The 20,678-nt window shown below is 29.0% G+C and overlaps 4 protein-coding genes across 20 annotated transcripts in view; 1 reads left to right on the top strand and 3 right to left on the bottom strand.

Annotated features, from left to right (window-relative positions):
• LOC117236891 (casein kinase I) overlaps positions 1–1,753 on the bottom strand; it is a 58,688-nt gene extending 56,935 nt beyond the window's left edge. For 5 of the 14 annotated variants that reach the window (XM_033500272.1, XM_033500268.1, XM_033500274.1 and 2 more), the window contains exon 1: positions 329–1,751. In XM_033500272.1, the coding sequence (XP_033356163.1) occupies positions 329–554 (226 nt within the window). In that variant the 5' untranslated portion in view covers positions 555–1,751. Of the gene's footprint in view, positions 1–328 lie in introns of all 14 variants that reach the window. The other 9 variants (XM_033500269.1, XM_033500275.1, XM_033500279.1 and 6 more) reach the window with 5 other exon arrangements.
• Positions 1,754–1,968: 215 nt separating this feature from the next.
• Positions 1,969–6,234, top strand: LOC117236890 (centrosomal protein of 120 kDa). 2 transcript variants are annotated; one of them, XM_033500266.1, is made up of 11 exons: positions 1,969–2,368; positions 2,675–2,822; positions 2,897–3,152; positions 3,223–3,897; positions 3,975–4,276; positions 4,374–4,617; positions 4,674–4,794; positions 4,883–4,986; positions 5,067–5,348; positions 5,412–5,740; positions 5,818–6,234. In XM_033500266.1, the coding sequence occupies exons 1-11, from the start codon at positions 2,317–2,319 to the stop codon at positions 6,146–6,148; spliced, it is 2,844 nt and encodes a 947-aa protein (XP_033356157.1). In that variant the 5' UTR covers positions 1,969–2,316; the 3' UTR covers positions 6,149–6,234. The 2 variants fall into 2 exon arrangements, with proteins under 2 accessions (XP_033356157.1, XP_033356158.1); XM_033500267.1 differs by lacking the exon at positions 3,223–3,897 and having other exon boundaries at positions 1,978–2,368; positions 5,818–6,148.
• A 160-nt stretch (positions 6,235–6,394) lies between these two features.
• On the bottom strand, positions 6,395–11,028 carry LOC117236889 (nucleolar protein 6). 2 transcript variants are annotated; one of them, XM_033500264.1, is made up of 12 exons: positions 10,839–11,027; positions 10,266–10,715; positions 9,727–10,195; positions 9,371–9,655; positions 9,017–9,290; positions 8,652–8,946; positions 8,346–8,570; positions 7,851–8,285; positions 7,603–7,766; positions 7,281–7,534; positions 6,800–7,209; positions 6,395–6,702 (listed from the first exon to the last, which is right to left on the bottom strand). In XM_033500264.1, exons 1-12 carry the CDS (start codon positions 10,854–10,856, stop codon positions 6,457–6,459), a joined length of 3,525 nt encoding a protein of 1,174 aa, XP_033356155.1. In that variant the 5' UTR covers positions 10,857–11,027; the 3' UTR covers positions 6,395–6,456. The 2 variants fall into 2 exon arrangements, with proteins under 2 accessions (XP_033356155.1, XP_033356156.1); XM_033500265.1 differs by lacking the exon at positions 6,395–6,702 and having other exon boundaries at positions 6,831–6,972; positions 7,051–7,209; positions 10,839–11,028.
• A 2,114-nt stretch (positions 11,029–13,142) lies between these two features.
• On the bottom strand, positions 13,143–20,208 carry LOC117236887 (putative leucine-rich repeat-containing protein DDB_G0290503). 2 transcript variants are annotated; one of them, XM_033500262.1, is made up of 15 exons: positions 19,495–20,208; positions 19,265–19,418; positions 18,048–18,676; positions 17,793–17,969; positions 17,347–17,708; positions 17,004–17,270; positions 16,586–16,933; positions 16,256–16,499; positions 15,919–16,130; positions 15,696–15,834; positions 15,373–15,629; positions 15,145–15,307; positions 14,892–15,064; positions 14,748–14,799; positions 13,143–13,861 (listed from the first exon to the last, which is right to left on the bottom strand). In XM_033500262.1, the coding sequence occupies exons 1-14, from the start codon at positions 19,996–19,998 to the stop codon at positions 14,781–14,783; spliced, it is 3,648 nt and encodes a 1,215-aa protein (XP_033356153.1). In that variant the 5' UTR covers positions 19,999–20,208; the 3' UTR covers positions 13,143–13,861; positions 14,748–14,780. The 2 variants fall into 2 exon arrangements, with proteins under 2 accessions (XP_033356153.1, XP_033356151.1); XM_033500260.1 differs by lacking the exon at positions 14,748–14,799.
• Between the last annotated feature and the right edge of the window lie 470 nt (positions 20,209–20,678).

Below are 20,678 nucleotides of genomic sequence, written 5' to 3'. Positions count from 1 at the left end.
TCGGAATGAAATGTTGCTTCAAGGTTCCGTTCATTCCCGTAACGCGAACCGCTCCGGAAAGGTTAGGAAGGATTTCTTTCTTGCTTACTAACGACAGCACACGGGGTGTTCTTTTACGTGGCTCCATTTTGTTCGATGCCATTGAAAAAGTCACTTTCACGCGCGAATATTATCATTGACGGAGACGAACGTTTTAACATGACGTGTATTATTTATGATCATATATGTAGAACGTACATCGAAAAATAAACGAAAAAAATACATATAGAAAGATATGTAATAATAAAGAATATAAAAAAAGAAGAAAGGAAAAGACAATCAAACTCACCGAGTCGAAGTTCTCCAAAGTTGCCAGATCCAATTTTCTTGCCGACACGGAAGTTGGGACCGACCATGAGTACATTAGAGGAGGAGGTGACACTATACCTTGAGGAATACGCGTTGAATCTGGTAGCATTACCGCTACCACGAGAGATCCTCTTGGTCGTTTCCTGTTCGCGTTCAGAGCTACGCGCGAGCTGTAGCTGTGTGTCTCTACCGTCTCTTTTCTGCATGGTGCGAGTGTCCTCTGTCGTGGCAGAGTAATCTGCGACAGTCTGTTTAAACGTGACAGAAAAGGTCGATTGTACGGTAAAAAAAAAAAACGTTGCCGATGTTAGTCTTGTATTAGTCGAATTAATTATGTAAACGATGCACGGCGTTTAATCGTCGGGGATCGATCCCCATTCTTGACATATTTTCTTCTTTGGTCGTCCCGTTGGATGGCCGCCGATGGAAAATAATAACTCCCAGCGGTTTCCTAAGGAGGAATACACACACGCACGCACACACAAAAGCACACACCGCGTACACGACGCGAGTCGCAGGTGTCACGGTTCGTCGGTCGATGCCTTCAGGGGATCAATCCCCATGCTATCCTAACCTCGAAACGGATTTCGAGAAATGTTTACACTTAAAGACGTAATGAAGAGGGCAGACGAGGAGAACACACACGCGCAAAATACACAACAGCTTTCTATCTCTCTTTCTTTCCTTTTTCTCCCTTCTTCTATCTCTTTCTAAGCGGCTAGTGGTTATCACAGACGGGAGCGAGTGTTCGTCGTGTCGAGGACCCTGGACGATTCCATACCAATTTCGACCTGCCTCTCTTGCCCGGCCGGTCGGGGGGAATAGTCAACGATAAATATCGCGTCTCAGTCAATACGGCGTGCATCGCCGTGACTGTTCTGTCGCACAGGAATACACTCGGAAACCTCCTCCATTACAAACGGCCCTGCCGCGTGCGATCGTGATCGTACTCAATCGTGGCCCGATAGTACCGCGGCCTCACCACCACAGACTCAATTCTGCAGTTAGATTTGGGAGCGCCGCCGAAGCGGCTCTGAACTCTTTTATAGTGACACGCACACTAGCACATGCACTTTGCGAGCTTCGTATGTTCCTTCCTTCTTGCCGAAGGAAAAATCCGCAGCCGTGTCACCAGTATGCCCGATCGGCTATTATATGCCCACACACAAGCCCCGTATTAACTGCAGTCCCCTCCGCAGTCCTTTCGCTCCCCAGGCCTTCCAACAAACTTTTATTTCGAAACTGGTTATACGAATACAATTTATATCCCTACGCTCTACCGTCCACCGATTACACGCACGCTATTTGAAAGACCTGTCGAACGCGGACAAACGATCGCGGACAAGCTTACGCTCCTGTCTCTCGCGCTCGACTCGACATAGGTGAGATTTGTTACGAGGCTGACAGTGCTGCCAACTTGAAACGAAATAACGCCGCGTTCCCAACAGTATCGACGCCAACGCCCTCTTTTCCAAACTATCTCCATTCTTATACGTCAATAATTTTTTAGCTTTTTCTTTACATCTTGCAACTCTTTCACGATTATGACTAATTTTTCTATGTTATGTATTTTTCTGTATGATTTTGATAAAACAAATTAAAAATTAATATTTAGTCGGTGTTCAATTTTGTTACCAGACCAATTTGGGCGACTAATTATTTATCTATATTCATATTCAGTGATACTTATATGGCGTTTATTTGAATTTTGAAATAAATTCAAGAGAGCTTTAGCGAATCTAATTTTATGAAGATTTCAATGTTGTTAATTGTGTAAATAATACATATTATATAGTCCTGTGTAATTTATAAGCCGTCCGTGAAACATTGACATGATAAATAAAATGTTATGCCATTAAATACCTACGTATCCATAGTAACCAATTCGAATTTTACGGATTCCATTAATTTTCATTAAATATTTGCTCACTTTATACTAATTATTTTTATTTATTATATTATGATGCAATGGAGGAATTAGCAAATTCTGATGTTCGAGTTGTACTGAATATAAAAGAAGGTAAATCTTACGACTGATTACTTGTTAACCTTTTATTTATAAAATCTTTCTTGTGCGAAATAATGTAACATAAAATAATATACAAATATAGTAGAAAAACTAATTGTTTAATATATTTACTTAAGAATGACTTGTAGTGGATAAAATTCTATAATTTCGCATTATATATCTGCTTTTTTAATATTAATAAATGTATTTCTCTCTGAATTTCAACTTTGTTTTAATTTCAATAATTCCATGATATGACCTAAGCACGTTACTTAATAAAAGTTAGAGGAACTTAACGTTTAATGTTAATAATCTTAGGTAAAGGTTTTGAACAAATTCTGCTACCTACATTAATTGTTGCAACTCTAAATGGACATTCCTTGGAAACTGATATAATAGAGCCAAATTCAAATCCTGAATATGATCATGATTTAGTTTGGGAAGTAGATAAAAACAGACTACGAAAGTATGTATCATATATGATGTTTATTACAAAATACTTTGTAATGTTTGTTATTAAAACAATTTTTAACTTTATAGGATGAGGTCAGGACAAGTTCCATTAAAAATAGAATGCTTTGCTGTTAAAAGTAATAATATCAAAGAAAAATTAGGGTATCTTCTACTTAGTTTAAGATCTGCCCAAGTTTTTGCTAAAAGTGGTATTGATAATGTAAAAGCTAATTGGCATAAACTATTAGGATTAAAAAGTGAACTCAAAATACATAAACCTGAGTTACTTCTTGCTTTAAGTATCCACGATCTAGAAGCCACATCAGTAAATGCTCAATTAGAGGTAAATCATTTGTTACTTTTAAATAAATGCTTAATAATGATAATACAAAAATTATGGTATGAAATTACAGTTAAAAAATTTGGAAGAATGTCAGCAAGCAAATGTTCAATCTAATAAAGTAACACCAATTTTGTTACGTGATGAACGTCTTATACAATTAGGTCCATTAGATATTTGTCATGAATTCTTTTTAATGAATATCACTGCTATATCTGCAGCATATGTAGATTCTTTGCTACCAATGAGATATTATACAGATATGAAAAACAATTTATATTTTTGGTGTAAGATATTAGAAAATGATGTATATTTTAATCAAAGTAAAAAAGAGTATGGAGATATTTGGACACTTAATGAAAAAATTGTTATAAGGATCAGAAGTTCATTAAAAGTTTTCAAAGAATATTTACAACTAAAGCCATTTCTGTTTATATATTTAAAATATAAAGATCATATATTAGGTCAATCGGAAGTAAATTTGCAACCATTAATCCCTACTGATAATATTGAAGAATTTCTTAAAATCACTGAAAATAATAGTAGTATTTTAAATCAGCGGTGTTGTTTATGTAAAGCAGATTTCAATGAAAATAATAAAATAGAATGTAGAGACTCGTATCTCGATTTACAGCTAAAATTGCAATATGTAGGTAAAACAAGTGTAGCAATGGATACTTCAAATGTAATGATCAATGATTTCATCACTCCTAATTCTGTGGAATTAAAGAATATCTTAAGACAAGTAGTAAGCTTTGTTTGGAATAGATGGTAAAGTAGCAACATTTAGAACTAATATTCATTGTATTTAATTGTAATTTTCAGAATTATAGTGAAATAGATTGTCATAGAAATCCTGCTGGTGATTTTAGAAAATATGGAATTCAAATGTTCAATCCCCCAAATGGATGCAATAATATAAATAAACACACTTTAAATTCTGATCTTGTAAGAGATCAACTTGTTAAGGCTACTTATTCACATTCAGTTGACACACTGCTGTGTCAGTCTAATATTGATAATTCCTCTAAAAGTGTAGAGGCTTATCACTGTTATTATTTAAATATTTTGTTGATAGCAATAAAGGCAATATCTTCAAAATTAATTATTCCAAATATGGAAATTCGGTACTAATTACTAATTACTAATGTAACAGTTAAAATTAATATTTTATACTATGAAGGGGATTTTTTTATTTAAATATATATCTTTTCTTTAATATAGGTTCCATCATCCAAAAACTGAAGTTACTTCAGCATTTCATCCAAAAATACTAGCTTCATTAGGAGAAAAAGTAAAATTACAAAATATAGGGTGCAAATTACAATTTATATCAGCAACAGATGAAATTAAACAATTATTGCTAAATTTCCCACCAAAAATTAGTATATATAAAGTGGAAGGAAGTACTAAGACTTGTATATCTGAAAGTAAAATTAATACAAAAGAATTATTTTGTCAAAATAAGGTAATATATTAGAAATTATATTTTACGCTTACATACATTAAATAAATGTATTTTAGATGGAGTACCAATACAATATACCATTGTATGATATAGAACATAATAATATTGGCAACTTGGATGTTATGCTAAATTTACAAGATTATGGTCCATATTATAAGATTAAAAAAACCATTCCTAGTAAGTCTTTAATGTACATGATTTTTTATTTATTTGTTTCATCTATACATGAGGATATAACATTACAAAATATTTGGTTTGGAATTAGATGAAAACTTAGGGCCACCAATCTTAGATGACAGTTTAGCATATAAAATAGTGGATGAGTTAGAGACTTGGAAAGAACGACAGATGGAAATATTTAAAGTTGAGGTAAAATTACATCTAACTATAGAAAAGAAGGTACTTTTATTTTAGATATATATGATCTATCATTCATTTTTATAATTTAGTTAAAAAGGAAGGAAGATCGTCATTTAAATTTACTAAGTCAAGAATGGCAAAAACATAGAGAAAATTTAGAAACAAAACTTGCGTGTAGCGTTGAACAATGTAAAATGCTAGCAAATAGTTTAAATAATGCTACAGAAGACTTAAGAACACGAAGATTGAAAAGCCTCGAAAAAGAAACTAGGTTAATTAAAGCAAATGAAGATTTGCAATGGAGATATGATACAAAATTACACGAGCTTAAAGAATCATTTCAAATGGTTCAAGAAGAACTTATGACGAAGGTTTATAAACACACTTGCGCCCTTATAAATAAGAATTAAATTATACAATCTTAATATTTTTAGATTGATGCTCTTGAAAAGAGGAAAACAGCTTTAGAAACACAAACTGAACAATTAAGTACTGAAAATGAAAAATTACAATTGCTTGTATCAAAACAGTCTGAAGAGTTGGAAACTTATCAAAAAGGTTCTTTGACGCAGGATCAAACAGCAAATTTATTGCAAGAGTTAAAGACACTTGAAAAAAAATTACAAAATGCACAGGAAAGTAAATCTTTTTTCAAAGAACAATGGGCAAAAGCAGTTCGTGAGATACATCGTATGAAAATGGAACATCAACAAGCTATACAAGTTCAAATTAAAAATAGTAAAGAAGAATTACAAAACTTAGAGTATGTGCAATATGTATATTGGTACAACATGAGTGACATTTAATATGTTCTAAAAATATCTTATTTTTTTTCTTTAGCCTAGAAGAAATATTATCTGCAGATTCTACTGCCTTGACAAATGATCAAATATTGTTAAATGAAATTCAGAAAGAAATTGATGTAATCAAGCCAAAAGCATATCTCATTGAAAAAGACGTTTATTCTCAAGTATTTACACCAAGTTCTGTAGGCTCTAAAATTTCGCAAAATGCTAATAAAGGCATATTAAAAAGATCAGATGAACAGGATGAAAGATTGCAAGCATTAGTTGAAGAACGTGATTCCCTATTAAAAACAGGGAGTTATACAATTGACGATACAGTTATTATGAAATTAAATAATGAAATCAGATCTTTAATGATGAAGTAATTCTTTTATATAAACTATACCTTAAAATATTTCAATATCATAGTACAATATAAAATACTTTATAATCATTTTTATATGTATATATATACACATATATATTTATTGAAATAAATGTATTTTATATAATTGGTTTTTATCTATATTCATGTTTAATTATGGTTTCATAATTAAATTATTTTGTACGCAAAATAGTTATTTTTATACAAGATAAGAAAGTTGATACTAGACAATTATATCATAAAACAATAATATAAAAAACAAAGTTTTACTTTAAAATGTATATTACAATTTATTTATACTAGAAGAAATCAAGTTAAAGAAAACTTTTTAGATCGAACATCTATCGCTTCTACAAGACCCTTTCCAAGAACATAAAAATCTTGTATGATTGCCGAAATATTTAAAGCTAGTTCATTATTATTATTACATTTTCTGCCACTTATATTTGAAACCTTGAGATCCTTAATTTCTAGCGCAGAGGGTCTCAATAAAACTCCAATTACTGTGCCACCATAGGTATCATGGAAAAATAAGGCAAATTCATCATAACCATTCTAAAAAAAAAAATATGAAAAGAAAAATATTGATGATTAAAAAATCAAACTATATAGTAAATATTAATATTATATGAAATATCACTTAAAAACTTACCCTAAGATCTTCTAGAAAATGTTGTACAGGATCAAAACCTACAATTGGTACCTTTTGGGCTGAATGATGTTTATATGGGTGCCATTCAACAATTGGACATGCATCATCAACATCAATTGCTTGTAACCTTCTAGGTACCATACACGGTTTTAGGTAAATCAAACAATCATATTCTGTAAGTGGTGGCCTAAATAAGGGCTTGAAATCTAACAGAACTTTTGTAAAATATTGTTGTTCATATAACTTTATACATTGTCTAGCCAGCATTGTAATACGATTTAAAATTAAAGTAGATGGTGCTTTTTTAGTCCATAATGATCTCTGATGATCATAAGGAGTAGAGATAAATAGTGGTGGTAAAGAATCACGAGATGATCCAAAAAGCGTTTCCACGGCAATTATTTCGTCTTCTATATTTAAAAATGATATTATAAGCAGGGATAATACATTGACAATTTTTAGTATCAAAATAAGTACTTACTAGACATTTCATTGTTGAAATTTACTATAACAGGATCTGTATTCCAATGACCTCTTGCAAAACTTTCTAAGAGTCTCAAGAATGCTATTTGAGGCATTTGAGGAGGTCTGTATGGTGCAGGCATTAAATACATTGAAGCTACAAGTAGTTCAACTACTATATCTGGCATATGAGAATTATCTAATAGCTGAGCGGATAACCAACGTTTTGCCAAACAACATGCGAGTCCAAAGGATGGTTGTTGATTATGTAAGCTACCATATAAATAATATCATATTACTAAATTAAAGCATAATAATTTTTTAAGATAAATTAACCTTACCCATGTAAAGCACTAGTTAGCTTTGGTAATTCAAATAGCTTATTTTCTAATTCGATTGATTTTTCGTTATCTTTATATTGTATAACTCCATTCTCAGTTATTTGCTGTTTCAAGCAACTAACTTCTTTTGAATGTGCCACTCTTAACCGAAACACAAATCCATCCTAACAGAAAATTACTTTTTAATGAATCATCTATGTTTAATATTACTTTTCTTTGTTGAAGAAATAATATTTAAAAATAATAACCTTATATACATTGATATGTGAAAAGTTTGCTTCTGTCGTTAACTTATATTGTTTTCTGAGGCATTCTGCAATTTGTATGTGAAAAGCAGCTTTTGTATTTCTAAGAGCTTCTAACTCATCTGGCCACTTTCCACTAGTTGATAATTGCAAGCTCACATCAAGTGGACAAACATATTTAGGTGCTGCAGTTATATTTCTTGATAGTGTCAAACCCTTTTTAGATTTCTTAATAAGTTGATTATCAGGTTGATAAACCGTTGCAAGTGGTGGGAAAACGTCCGTATATCGAAAAACTGCGCTAGATCCTTGTACCCCATGTATTGATAAGGGAATGTCTGTAAGAGACATTAAATCTTTCTCAAGTTGATTGAATACGTTTATTGCTCTCAGTGCTGCTTCTTCTCCCGTTCCATAAGCGAAATGCGTTATTTTTACCTAAATGAAACAAAATATTTAATATATTTTTATAAATAAAAATGTACTGAAAATGATTACCTTTTGCAATTGTAAAAGTTCTTCCATTTCACTCGCAATATATATAAATTTTTTTTTAAATATACCTAATTTTTTTTTTAGTAAAAATGTTACGATTTTTTTACATATTAATCTTTTTCCTGATAATGTTTTGCCTTTCGACCAAACTACTGCTTCACGAGTAGTTCCATCTTGAAATCGCCGTAACTCTGATTTTTCACCCCAAAAATTTCTAAATTCAATGGCCTAGAATATGAAACTTATCATATCATACACACATAGAAAAAGAAGTGATAATATCCATTAATATTTAAAAAGCTTACATACTTCTGGTAAATTTGCTTCAGGTCCTTTGTCAACAATATTAAAACAATACTCTGGGTTTAATTCTAACCCAATAAAAATCTTCCCAATATTATCATGATTATTCTCTGTACATTCCCATTCTGAACTTTCATTTGGTAATACACAAATTTGATGTACTCTATTTGCCAGTCCTTCTTTAAGAGTATTACAAAGAATTTTTATTGCTTGGGCTCGATAATTGGGACCATAATCTAGTTTATCTTTATCACTTGAATTAACATTTACTAGATTTCTTAACATTTTATCATCTTTAAACCTATACATTTTTTTAATTTTATTGTTTAATTAATCAATTACATATTTTGATAAGCTGTAAAAATAATTACCATATAAAATGATCAAATGCCATATAAAATGGTACTTTTCTCATGAAAAGTGATTGAAAACTGTTTGCATGTGCATTGTCCAAATGATTTAAGGAAAGTTCTGCTTCTTTTTGTACCCATCTATATGTAGCTTTAGACAGATCTGTAGTAATATTGTAATAACCAGTGCTATCCAAAAATACACAATCATAATACTCATGATATTTCAAAATTCTATCTTTACTCTCTTCATTTTGATTCATACTTACTCCAGATTCACACCAATCAATGTGTACTGATAAAATAAGTGATGTCAGTTAATAACAATAAAAGTATCAAACCTACCAATATTTATACTTAAAGAATGTTACATACTTAAATAATTCCACACATTTCTGACTATTTGATAACTGCTCATAAATGTGTTTAACTTTTTTATGGATAACAAATATAGAATAAGCATTGTTATGATATGTCCATTAAAAGCTGCATAGCCTTTTAATAATTCACGTTGAGTTAACCATATTTTCAATAAAATAATGCCATCTCTTATATTTGGATATTCTCTTATTACTTTCATATTCTCTGCATGTATTTTCATAATTACATCATGAAGAATTATTGAATTATAATGTGGTGTTGGCACAAAATTCTCTGCAACTATAATTATAAAAATATGATTATTGTCCAGTATAAGTAAAAAAAGTAAGAAAAGAAAATCAGAAACATACTATTTTTGGTCTCTTCAAAAAACCATTGAGGTCTAACATTATTCTTTTCTGGTAAAAATCTACTTAGTCTAAAACTTCCTTCTTGAGCTGATATATGTATCAATACATTAATTTTGGTACCTAATTTTCCACTTGGTACAATTTTTAAAACTGGCTTTAAAGTGTCATTCATAAATCTCTTGCTTTCTGCAATATCATCAGTAATATTAGATGCTATGTATGCTAAATATATCATTTTCTTTTTTATATATCTGTAGTTTAGGTAATCTTGTTTTTGGAACATCTTGGCAGGCATTTCAATCATTATATCTACAGTGATATTTGAACCAACTGCAGCTTCAAATACATAAGATCCTATAATAGAAATATCTGTTGGCTTAAGAAATTTAAAGATTCCTTTTGCTACTTTTGGTACATTAAGCTTTGAAATATGCATGTTCAATTTTTTCCCTAGTTCCTCATCTGAAAGCTACAAATATAAATTATAAATTACATAAAAGCTCTGTTTCAAAGTTTTCTGGTTAAATAGATCTACATACTTCATATTCTTCTGTTTCCTTTATGGATTCAATAGTCCCTTTAAACTTTTTAAACCAAATATCAAACAAATTTTTATATTTATCCTTAAGTCTAACTGCATTTAACATTTCGTCTATTTGTAGTCTAAATAAATTGGAATGAAATAAATTTTCTGTCTCCCTAAGTTGATTTAGTTCTTCAGCAGTTGGTGGTTTATATAAATCATTGTCTAATTTTCTTTTCTTTTTCAATAAAATGTCTGCAGAATCATTGGTAACCTTCGTTCTTTTTCTGCCAGATACCAAGAGAAAATTTCCTCCTTTATTAATATCTTTGATCTTTTCCACTTCTTCATTTTCTTCACTTTCTTCATTTTCATAGTCTTTGTCTTCATCAATTTCATCATTAGAATGATGATCATTTTCAAACGCCAAATTGCCAGAATGATTTAAAAAATCATTTATATTTGCCTAAGATACATAAGTTTATATATTTTATTCAGTTGCTTAATGTTCTTGAAATGTTATGACGTTAAATGTATATATATTTTAGGTTATATGGATATTGCTACATTTCTTTTCATAAATACTTACCTTGTAAGGTATTTTCATGTTTATCTTCCAATTTTTTAATAACTGTTATTGCAATATAATGTATAATATAATATTAATATAATATAAAAGATTAATCCAAAATGTTTAAGAAAATATTTCACACGCTCACTTGGTAGTTTCAAACCTCGTTGGTCCACGTGAGTGGATTTACGTTTGTTACTATTAGCACCATCTTTGATTCACCGTACGTGCTAAATAGCCAATATTGTAATATCGACGTTTTTAAATTTCCAAATTAGATACAAACAACGATATATATTTATAACTAATCATTCCATTAAGTGAAATGTAGATTTATATCAATTATTAACAATAATCTTTATAAAAAAATAAATGACTAAAATGCCTTTTCATGAATAGATTAATACGTTATTCTTCTGGTATTTATTTTTATATACTTATCAAACATGTCAGGATATAATACATTTTAAGTTACTAATTATTATTGTTGTTACATCATGGGCAACGCGCACATTACAAAAAACAAATAATACATATTTTAAAAATTATACAAAATAATTAACAATCAGATCAAACTCATATTCATTGTTGATTAATAACTATAGAAAAATATATCATATTTGCTATATTATACGAATATATATGTATACATGTGTTGTGTCGACAAAATACTCTGGAAATAGTCATTATAAATTTGAACATGAAATTAGCAAAATGCAGATTTACTGAAATGTACCTATACATTATATATATGACATACTAGATATACAAATTGTATTGCCATTAGAAAAGAGAGAACTTTACCACAGATCTTTTTTATTTGCCAAAAAGTTAATAACAAGAGAAATTATTATTCAATTATGAAGTAACAAAATATTATTCTTGTTCCTTGAATTATAAAATCAAATAACAGAAGACTGATCATTAATTTTGTATAAGAAATAATGTAATATTTTCGTGGAATAACAATGATCTTCACTATGGAAGCCCACTTTTATTTAAAGGAAGAACATGCGTGAAAGAAGATATTTGTCTTAAAACAAGATGTCATGATACTATGCACATGCATCACTATACATATCTATAATAACATGTTATTAAAAATTTGTATGTAAACATATAATTTCGTAACGTAAAAGTTATTTTGCACCATTTTTGGAAGAGTTGATCGTGCACGAAGATTTAACGCCATTACATACGTAGATACGTATATGAAAGATGTACTGCTGAATTCAATTATATTTACTCCATATTTGTTTGCGCTATGAATTATTTAACATTTTATGATTGAGTAGATAGGTGAGATTTTGAAACTGAATGAGACAAATCTCATACAATTAGCACCTTGTTAGATTATTACATAAAATATACAACAATCATAATCATAATAATGTGCAGAGATACAATTATTATTAATGAAATCATTTAAATATTAATTTTCGATAAAAATAAATATTACATTTTGTTGAACAATGATTTGCTTGCTCTAAATCAATCATAAGTTTTAATATGTTTTACTGCATAATTTTTATGAAAATATACAATATGCAATTTTCAGGAAATTGGAACAATTTGACATTTTTCCAAATGCCGGAATACATATATTTTAAATGAAAAAAATTACATTTGTTTAAAAAAATTATGCAGTAAAAATATAATACAATTAATAATAACTAAAAAAATTATGCAAAAGCTAATTTTCTTTTAATATTGTAAAAATCTGACATAGCTAGTAAATTTATAATAAAGCTGCATAATCAAATAATATAAACTTTTGAACAAGTACATATTAAAAATTTCTTAGACAGTGTTACCAATATACATTAATGAGCTTAATGCCATTTCTAGATTATACAGATCAATATCAGTGCATTGATCGCATTAATTTTATTAAGCGAATATGCATGATATATTTGTTTCAGCAATAAGTTCAAACAATTTCCTAATATATATATACAATTAATACAAGAGCATACAATTAAATTAGTCAATAACAAAACATAATACTTTAATAGATGTATACTATTATCTTAAAGCATATTCTGATCACATTAATTGTTAAATTATCGAATGTAAAAATTATAATAATTCATTGCACCTTTTCAGAGCAAATAGTATTGTTTTCTTTTCATGTATATCAATATTTTTACTGAAACACAGAGAGAGCTTATATATATTAATTAATAATATATGGAAGTCTTTTCCTATTTTTCAAGCAGTACGTATAATTTTATATTTATTAGAAACTAATAATTTAGCAGTATTTGTAACGATGATTCCAATAACACATAAGAGGATATTTATAGTAAACTAGAGAGCACGCAATATTACTAAAAATTTGTTTAGAAATTCAACAGGATACTTAATACAATAAAACATAGTTAACATATTGAATACTAAAATGCAAAGATATCAATCTTTATACCATTATGTGATTGGTCCAATTATATACATGATCTTTTCCTATTTAGTATTTATCATTTTTAGGCCCTAAGATTGGAACTACAATATTTTCCATACCACAAATTCCAGAGGATTTCAGCATATTAATTTTTTATCCATAGAGTATTTGCCTTTTAAACACAAAATCAAAATTTATATTACGACAAAAAAACTAAAGCATGAGAATGTTGGCATATAAATATTATGCAGGTATGCATCAATTTTGTTGAACATTAATACTTCAACTTAGAATAGTACTGATAGCCATATAGATCTATAGATTCTTAAGGTTAAAAGTTGCAAAAAATAGAATCTTTTAATATAGAAAAGATTTTTTTAACATTCTCCTTCAGATAATATAATTTCAAATGTATAGAACTATTCATAGAGCAATTCTGTAAGAACCGATCCTCTCTTCTTAGTCTTTATATACATTAATATAGTTGGAGGTTTTATAATTACGTTCATTTATATATTATTAATAACTTGACCTCTAATAGAGTGTAGCTTCATCTGCAGATATAGCCAATTCTTCATCACTCCAATCACTAACTCCAAATCCTGAAGATCCATGAAAACTGCGTGATCTTGCAACATTGCTAAAAACAAAGCAAATGGTGTTTTTCCTATCTCTAATATATGAAGAAAGAACCAGTAAATTATATTATTGTATACAGCAATGTTTTAACATGCTAGTGCTTTATAACCTATATAATGCGAAACACTGTAGAAACTGTAATTTTCCACAGAAATTTCTATAAAAGTTCATAGATGTAATTAATTTCATTAATTTAATTCTTTCATAGTTATTTTTTCTTTTAATTTTTTCATTCAGAAATTTTTGAACAAATACTTGAAATATTGAACAAATATTAGGAGAAATATTGGATATGAAGAAATTGTGCATAGATAAAAATTTTTCAATACATTTGGTTCTTTCTTGAATCATGCAAGTAAAACAAATTAATAAATAACACACTAATCTAGCTGTATTGCATTAATAAGCCACAACAAACTATTCTGAAATTTCTCATTTGCACACTCATAAAAATGATACATATGTATGTATATTGGTTTACTTTCTAGCAATCTTGTATACAAATAACATTATTTTAGTAAAAATAACCACTTTTTGCAGCTTCCACTAAAAAAAAACAATTATGAAATGATCTTACAAAGTAAACAATGAATAATATGGATTTTTCTAATGTATACAAGATTAAAACTTTATATAATGTATATAATAAAAATAATATATGTATATCTCGTGTAAGTTTTATATTAAATTATAACATATCCATAGTATTCACATATTAATGGTGTATTGTAGATGAACTGATGTAAACAATAAACAATACAAAAAAGCAGCATTATTGCAATAGGATTTTCTTAAGAGGTTATGAAAAAAAACATTGAATGTCACATTTTTTTAGTATATCCCTTAAAAAAATCTACATTGCAAAATCAAACAAGTCATTTCCGTACCACTTGCTTGTATCGATGGTCTCTATCATTAGATTATCGATCGCTATCAGTCCTACCAACATAGTGAAATAATTACTTCTTACATTAACTGAATAAAATGTTTTCATATGAATTTTAATTTAAAAATGATAAACAATTGCTTACCTTGGAGAAAGATTGGGATTTGTATTTTTCTTAACCAAACCTGCTTTCCTTCTCCCTTCCATTGCCGCTTTCATAGGATCATAACTTTTACGACGTTTCCAATTTTGCATTTCAACTTCTCTTGCATTTGGCATGGCAGGCTTCTTTGTTTCTTTTGGTTTTATCTTAGATCCCTGTGATAAAAGGAATACTCAAGACCATGTGAAGATTACATACTACACATACGTACATGTTTTGTGTAAAAGATACATACAGTATTCGTAGTTCTATTTGATCTCATACTAAAACGTCCAGAATCAGTCCTACTTATGTTTGAAACAGATTCAGATTTTCGAGTATCTGATGTAACTGGTTTATTTTTATTTATATTTCCTGGTAACTTTGTTGGTTGCAGGTCTAATCTTGCTCTGCGTAAACTGTAAAGAATTTTTTAAAATATGTGTAATAATAATATCCATGAATTATATTTATAGATTTTTACCTAAATGCTCGATTATATTTAGTGTTTGAAATAGCACTTTGTGCATTTGGATGACGATCATCGCTGCTCTCTGTGTCACTAGGTTGGTGTAATGTTTTTGATATACTTTTATGTAAACTATGACTAGTATCTTCATCGCTATCATTATCTGAGTCTACTAAAGGTGAATGGCAGACTGTGATACGAGCAGACATAGCTGACATTACATTTTGTGTTGTTTGTAAATAATATGATGTTTCTACATCACTATCACTTTCCTGTGTATAAAAAATTTAGTTATTATTTATAAAATTTCGTAAAAAAGTATGTTTATATATATTTACCAATTGTGGACTGCATGGTGGAGGTACTTGATTGTCATTCTGAGCAATGCTTAATTCGTTGTCAGACCATTCATTAGCTAATGAAAGAGCACCACCTGTCCCATGAAAACTTGCTGATCGTAATACAGAATTGTCATGACTAAAAATATATTAGACAAATCAGAATAGAACAGAATTACATTCTGTAAATATTTGTGATATTATATCTTCAATATATACGTACTTTCCCGAACTATCTTCTGTACTGTGATGTTTCTTTGAATTGTCTATTAATTTTTTTCTACCTTCAGCAGCTGCTTTCATTGGATCATAGCTTTTTCTTCTTTTCCAATTTTGGAATTCTACTTCCTTTGATGTCAATGTTGAATTACTTCTACCAGATTTCTTCTGATCTTTACTTGTTTTTTGTATAGGTCGTTGTGTAGTAGAGGCATGCTATAAAATATTTTAAGTTACTACTAATTATATAATTACATGTAACTTCAATAATTTTTAAAAATTTAGAAGAACTAAGATATAGTATATGAAAAGTAAAACATTGACAAATCTGAAACACTTACCTGAGATGATTTTGGTGCTCTCATACTAAGTCTTGTACTATCAGTTCTTGATATCGATGCAGCTCTTGGTTTTATAGGTTCTGATTTCTTTACAGATTCTTTATTGTGTACATTCACGATACTTGTACGACTTCGATGATAATTTTGCTGTTTATTTATAGGTGTTGGTTTTACTTCACTTTGTGCTCGTCTACGTCTTTCTTCGGGAGTTGTATTTGGAGTTGTATCAGATTCACAACTTAATCTATGCATTGTACAGCATAATAATAAATACATTATGTCAATGTTAGATTTATTACTTATATTATATTGCATATGTTTTTTAAATACCTTGCTCTTCTTATACTAAAAGCTCGATTTAATTTAATTCCAGAAGAAACTGAGCCTAATGAAGATTTTGCTTGCTGTTCGCCAGTTTCACTGCTACTGTCAGAAGCAGCAAGATATCTTCCTGCTAAAGATGCTCTATCAATATCACTACTATTAAAGCTACTGCGACGGGATGACTGGCTTTGTGATTTTATATTTCTAATATTTGCATTGCTACATGATCTTTGGATATTTAAATTACGTTTAAGATTTGGACTATTTTGGAGAACACTATCTGTTGTTGTATTAAAGCCAACATTTCCTTCATGATAATTTGCAGTACTATTTGATTTTCTTAACATATATGGACTAAAAATATAAAAACAATATAATTAATACATATTAATATATAAATATATAAATGAATTTTTATGCATACCTATTTTCGACACATGTAAAATATCCAATATTTTTGGCTTGTGGAGAAGATTTTGTCAAATGCTTGGTTCTTTCCAATACTGGAGAGTTTACAATTTGAGTGACAGTTTTGCGAGTTACAATTGGACTGTTTGTTAATTTTGGTGTAGATGGTCTTAGGCGATTTAAAATTGTATTATTTGAGTATTTAATTTCATCATCTTGATAATATTTTGTAGTACTTCTTTTGGACGTATTACTGTCTGTTATATTAGATGTATAATCCCTCCTACATTACAAAAGATCAAATTACAAGAATTATTTAAATTACATTTTTTACATATAAATGATTTCTTTATTTTTACCTGTCCAAGGAACTACTTCGTCTTCCTATATGAAGGGAAGTAAACTCTTTGGACGGACTACTTAATTCAGCATTTGTATCTTCAGTCTTTGATTTACTTGAACTTATATATTTGCGGATACTTCTCCTACTTTCGTTGGTATTAATTCTTCTAAAAAGAGATTCAGATAAACTTCCTCTTCTGGCCAAAACCCCATGTACTGGTGTTCTTTGTGAACTTTGTGGAGGTGTATTATAACTGTTACTGGTATCATCGTCTGACTCTCCACCAGAATCAATAAGTATATGTTGATTTGAAATTAAACCAATTCTTTCTTTTATTCGTAAATATGATTCTGCATCTAAACTACTGTCACTTTGTTCCTAAAAATATTTATCATTATGTATGCTTGTATGTACATCACATGTACAGTCTAAATATTAATACAGTTAATGAATATTTTATACATTGCGGCTACGAGCAAGTCGTTGCGATCTGCTATGAATAGGAGATGGTATTTTGGAAGGACTTAGTGGAGGAGTACGACCGGTTGGCCCACCAATTGCTGGCGGTAGCGAATTATGTTCTGCTACCTGAGTGGCCCATTCAGATATCCATGTATTATTATCTCTTGAAATACTCATCTTTAAAATAAAAAATATTTTATATACTATCATAGAACAATTATCATAATTATAATAAACAATGTACAATTGACATACTTTAAAACTATGAATACATGCTTCATTGCTGTCTTCTTCAGTTAAAACACCAACACTAAATATCTTATCAATATCCATTCTTGCTTTTTCCTCATCTGTATAATCTTTATGAATTGTATATGTTCCTGCTTCACTAACTGCTTCATCTGATCCTCCATCAACGTTACTAACATTGAAAACATCTATATCTGTTTCAGCTAGATCATCTGGGTTTACTTCCATTGTATAGCTGACACTAGATAAATTGGATCCCTTAACGCTTATGGTTTTATTTCTAACATAATTTATGTTAGACACTTTTTCAGATACATTGTCAGATGAATGTTCATATTCATCATCTTGATCAATATTCTTTGTATATAATTTTTCAGCATCATCATCATAATTGTTTACTTGAATTCTACTTAAATCATTTATAGTAGCAGACTTTTGTGGTACCCAATATGATGTTGCATTTGTTTTCTCTGTATAACCAAGTTCCAGTGAGAGATTCTTATAAGGAAGTTTAGGTTGTTTTGACTGTTCAAAAGATTTACTCATTGTATCTTGTTTATTTTGAAAATTAGATACTTTTACATTAGATTCAGACTTTTTTAAAGCATGTGATGGTTTTAAAAATGATTTTGAACCTAAAAATAAGGTGATATAATTACAAAAAAATATAAAACTCAGTAATAAATTACAACTGTGAAACAGTAAAAATATAAAAAACAATATTAATATTATAGACAACTAAAATCTTTTAATCTAGTATAATATAACATTTTAATATCATATGTGATATTATAATCATTAATGTTGCCAGCCTATATACTATGAACATATCGAAAGTACTTGAGAAGAATATTAAAAAGCATAGTAAAGATGACTTCATCATGACTCATACATTACAAATATAGTCTTCCATTATATTCAGTTTGCTATTCAAAAGGAATTGTTTTCCAATCATGATAAAAATTTAAACACTTTAGACATTATATAATAAATACATGTTTATATTATACAAAATAATTAAATTATGCTAATAGTTAATGATACTCCCCTATATATTATTATTAAAGCATAAAATATATATTTGTAAAGAAAATTAATTACTCATTTTCACAATTATTACCATATATTATATTAAAAAACATTTTTCAAAGATAAAATTTATAAAACTTGCTACAAATTTAATTTTCCAATATTTAAATATCACTTTAACATAATGAAATTACCTAATTGTTTCAGTTTCTCTGATAATTGATCTGTTTTTCGCTTTGTGTCATCCTCACTACTGAAATAGCCTTCAGAATGTGTACTAGAAACTTTTTGTTTTTGCATTAAGTTTGAAGAAACTAAAGTGCCAGGCTTTTTTGTATTTATTTCTACCTAAAAATTAAATTTACTTTATGCATATTTTAAGATACTTTAATTTTTTATATGTTTTTATGCAGAATATACTTACCTTAGATGTAGACAAATTTCTTTTATGTCTAGCATTATATCTTTCAAATAAATTTTGATATTTAGTTGTATCAATTTCCTTATTGCCAAAATCAATTGTGAAAGCTAATGGAGCTTGAGATACATAACCATCAGTAGAGTTTTCTGATGTTACTTCTACTTGTTCAGTCTTACAATCATCTTTTAGAACCTTCTCATCTTGTAATAATTCTTTTTCTTTATCTTCATCGCTTTTTTCTTCTTCCTCTTCATTTGTGGACACTAGGTTATCTCCTAAATTTTTCGCGTAAATTTGAGAATTTTCAAATTGTGCGTATATAATAGTATCATCACGTTTCTCGCTATCAATCGTTATATTTTTAAGGGAAGACAATGAATCTTCGACATCTTTAATATTTTCGTTGCCTTTTTGAATATCGTCATTAAATTCCATTGAATTGTTTGCCGAAAGTTGAGTGTCAACCTCTTTGGATGTGTTCTTTTCTACTTCCATATTCACAGCCATTGAACATTCCAGTTTTAAACATCCGTAATTAGAATGGTCACGTTCTCTACGACACTACTATCTATTACAATTAATTTATAAATGCCACTCCTATAATTACATCTCACTGCTTGACTGTAACGTCATATAAAATCCAATATAGTATAAAATTTTTCTGACACATCGACACAGGTGCATCTATTATACGCCATTGACGGCAAAAAGTGTCAACATTCATAATTACCAATGTACGAAAGGAAATGTTACCAAAATGAAACTATTATGTGACTTCTCGTAGTGGAAGTTTTGGCGCGGTACATATGAATTGTAAGCAGTGCAAAATAATTAATTAATCTATTAATTAAGTAAAATTTACATTTATTCATAACATTTTTTTTAAATTATTCAAAACTGATTAATTTATTAAGATTTAATTATTTGAACGTTTTTATTTATTTTAAATGCTTAAGGTATAATTACGCGGGCATGAACAATGTGTTTTAGTACTCCAAGGATAACAACCCCGTTCAAATTTCCAATTGACTATACAAGAAAACTATACCATCTCTGAAATCATTACAGAGATTTATATTATCCTTAATTATATAAAAGAAATATCACGATAGCGATACTTTATTTTTCTGTATAAATAAATAATGTATATTAATTCCATACAATATGGCATAATATTATTGGTTCGG

This window comes from Bombus vosnesenskii, unplaced genomic scaffold, assembly GCF_011952255.1.
Source record: "Bombus vosnesenskii isolate JDL3184/JDL3185 unplaced genomic scaffold, Bvos_JDL3184-5_v1.1 scf7180000013352, whole genome shotgun sequence".
Lineage (NCBI taxonomy): Eukaryota > Metazoa > Arthropoda > Insecta > Hymenoptera > Apidae > Bombus > Bombus vosnesenskii.
This window is presented reverse-complemented; position numbering and strand designations above follow the sequence as displayed.

Bases quoted from the DNA above. Each gene is read 5' to 3' on its own strand.
- LOC117236890 (XM_033500266.1), top strand. From the start codon at position 2,317: ATGGAGGAATTAGCAAATTCTGATGTTCGAGTTGTACTGAATATAAAA. The intron at 4,277-4,373 runs GTACTAATTACT...TCTTTAATATAG, and splicing joins ATTCCAAATATGGAAATTCG to GTTCCATCATCCAAAAACTG. The intron at 5,349-5,411 runs GTTTATAAACAC...TAATATTTTTAG, and splicing joins AAGAAGAACTTATGACGAAG to ATTGATGCTCTTGAAAAGAG.
- LOC117236889 (XM_033500264.1), bottom strand. The intron at 10,196-10,265 runs GTATGTAGATCT...TTATATTTGTAG, and splicing joins AGGAAACAGAAGAATATGAA to CTTTCAGATGAGGAACTAGG. The intron at 9,291-9,370 runs GTATGTAACATT...TTATTTTATCAG, and splicing joins AAATGTGTGGAATTATTTAA to TACACATTGATTGGTGTGAA.
- LOC117236887 (XM_033500260.1), bottom strand. From the start codon at position 19,998: ATGGCTGTGAATATGGAAGTAGAAAAGAACACATCCAAAGAGGTTGAC. The intron at 16,500-16,585 runs GTATTTAAAAAA...TACAATGCATAG, and splicing joins TTTAGTATAAGAAGAGCAAG to ATTAAGTTGTGAATCTGATA. The intron at 15,308-15,372 runs GTAAAAATCTAT...AATTCTTTACAG, and splicing joins AAATATAATCGAGCATTTAG to TTTACGCAGAGCAAGATTAG.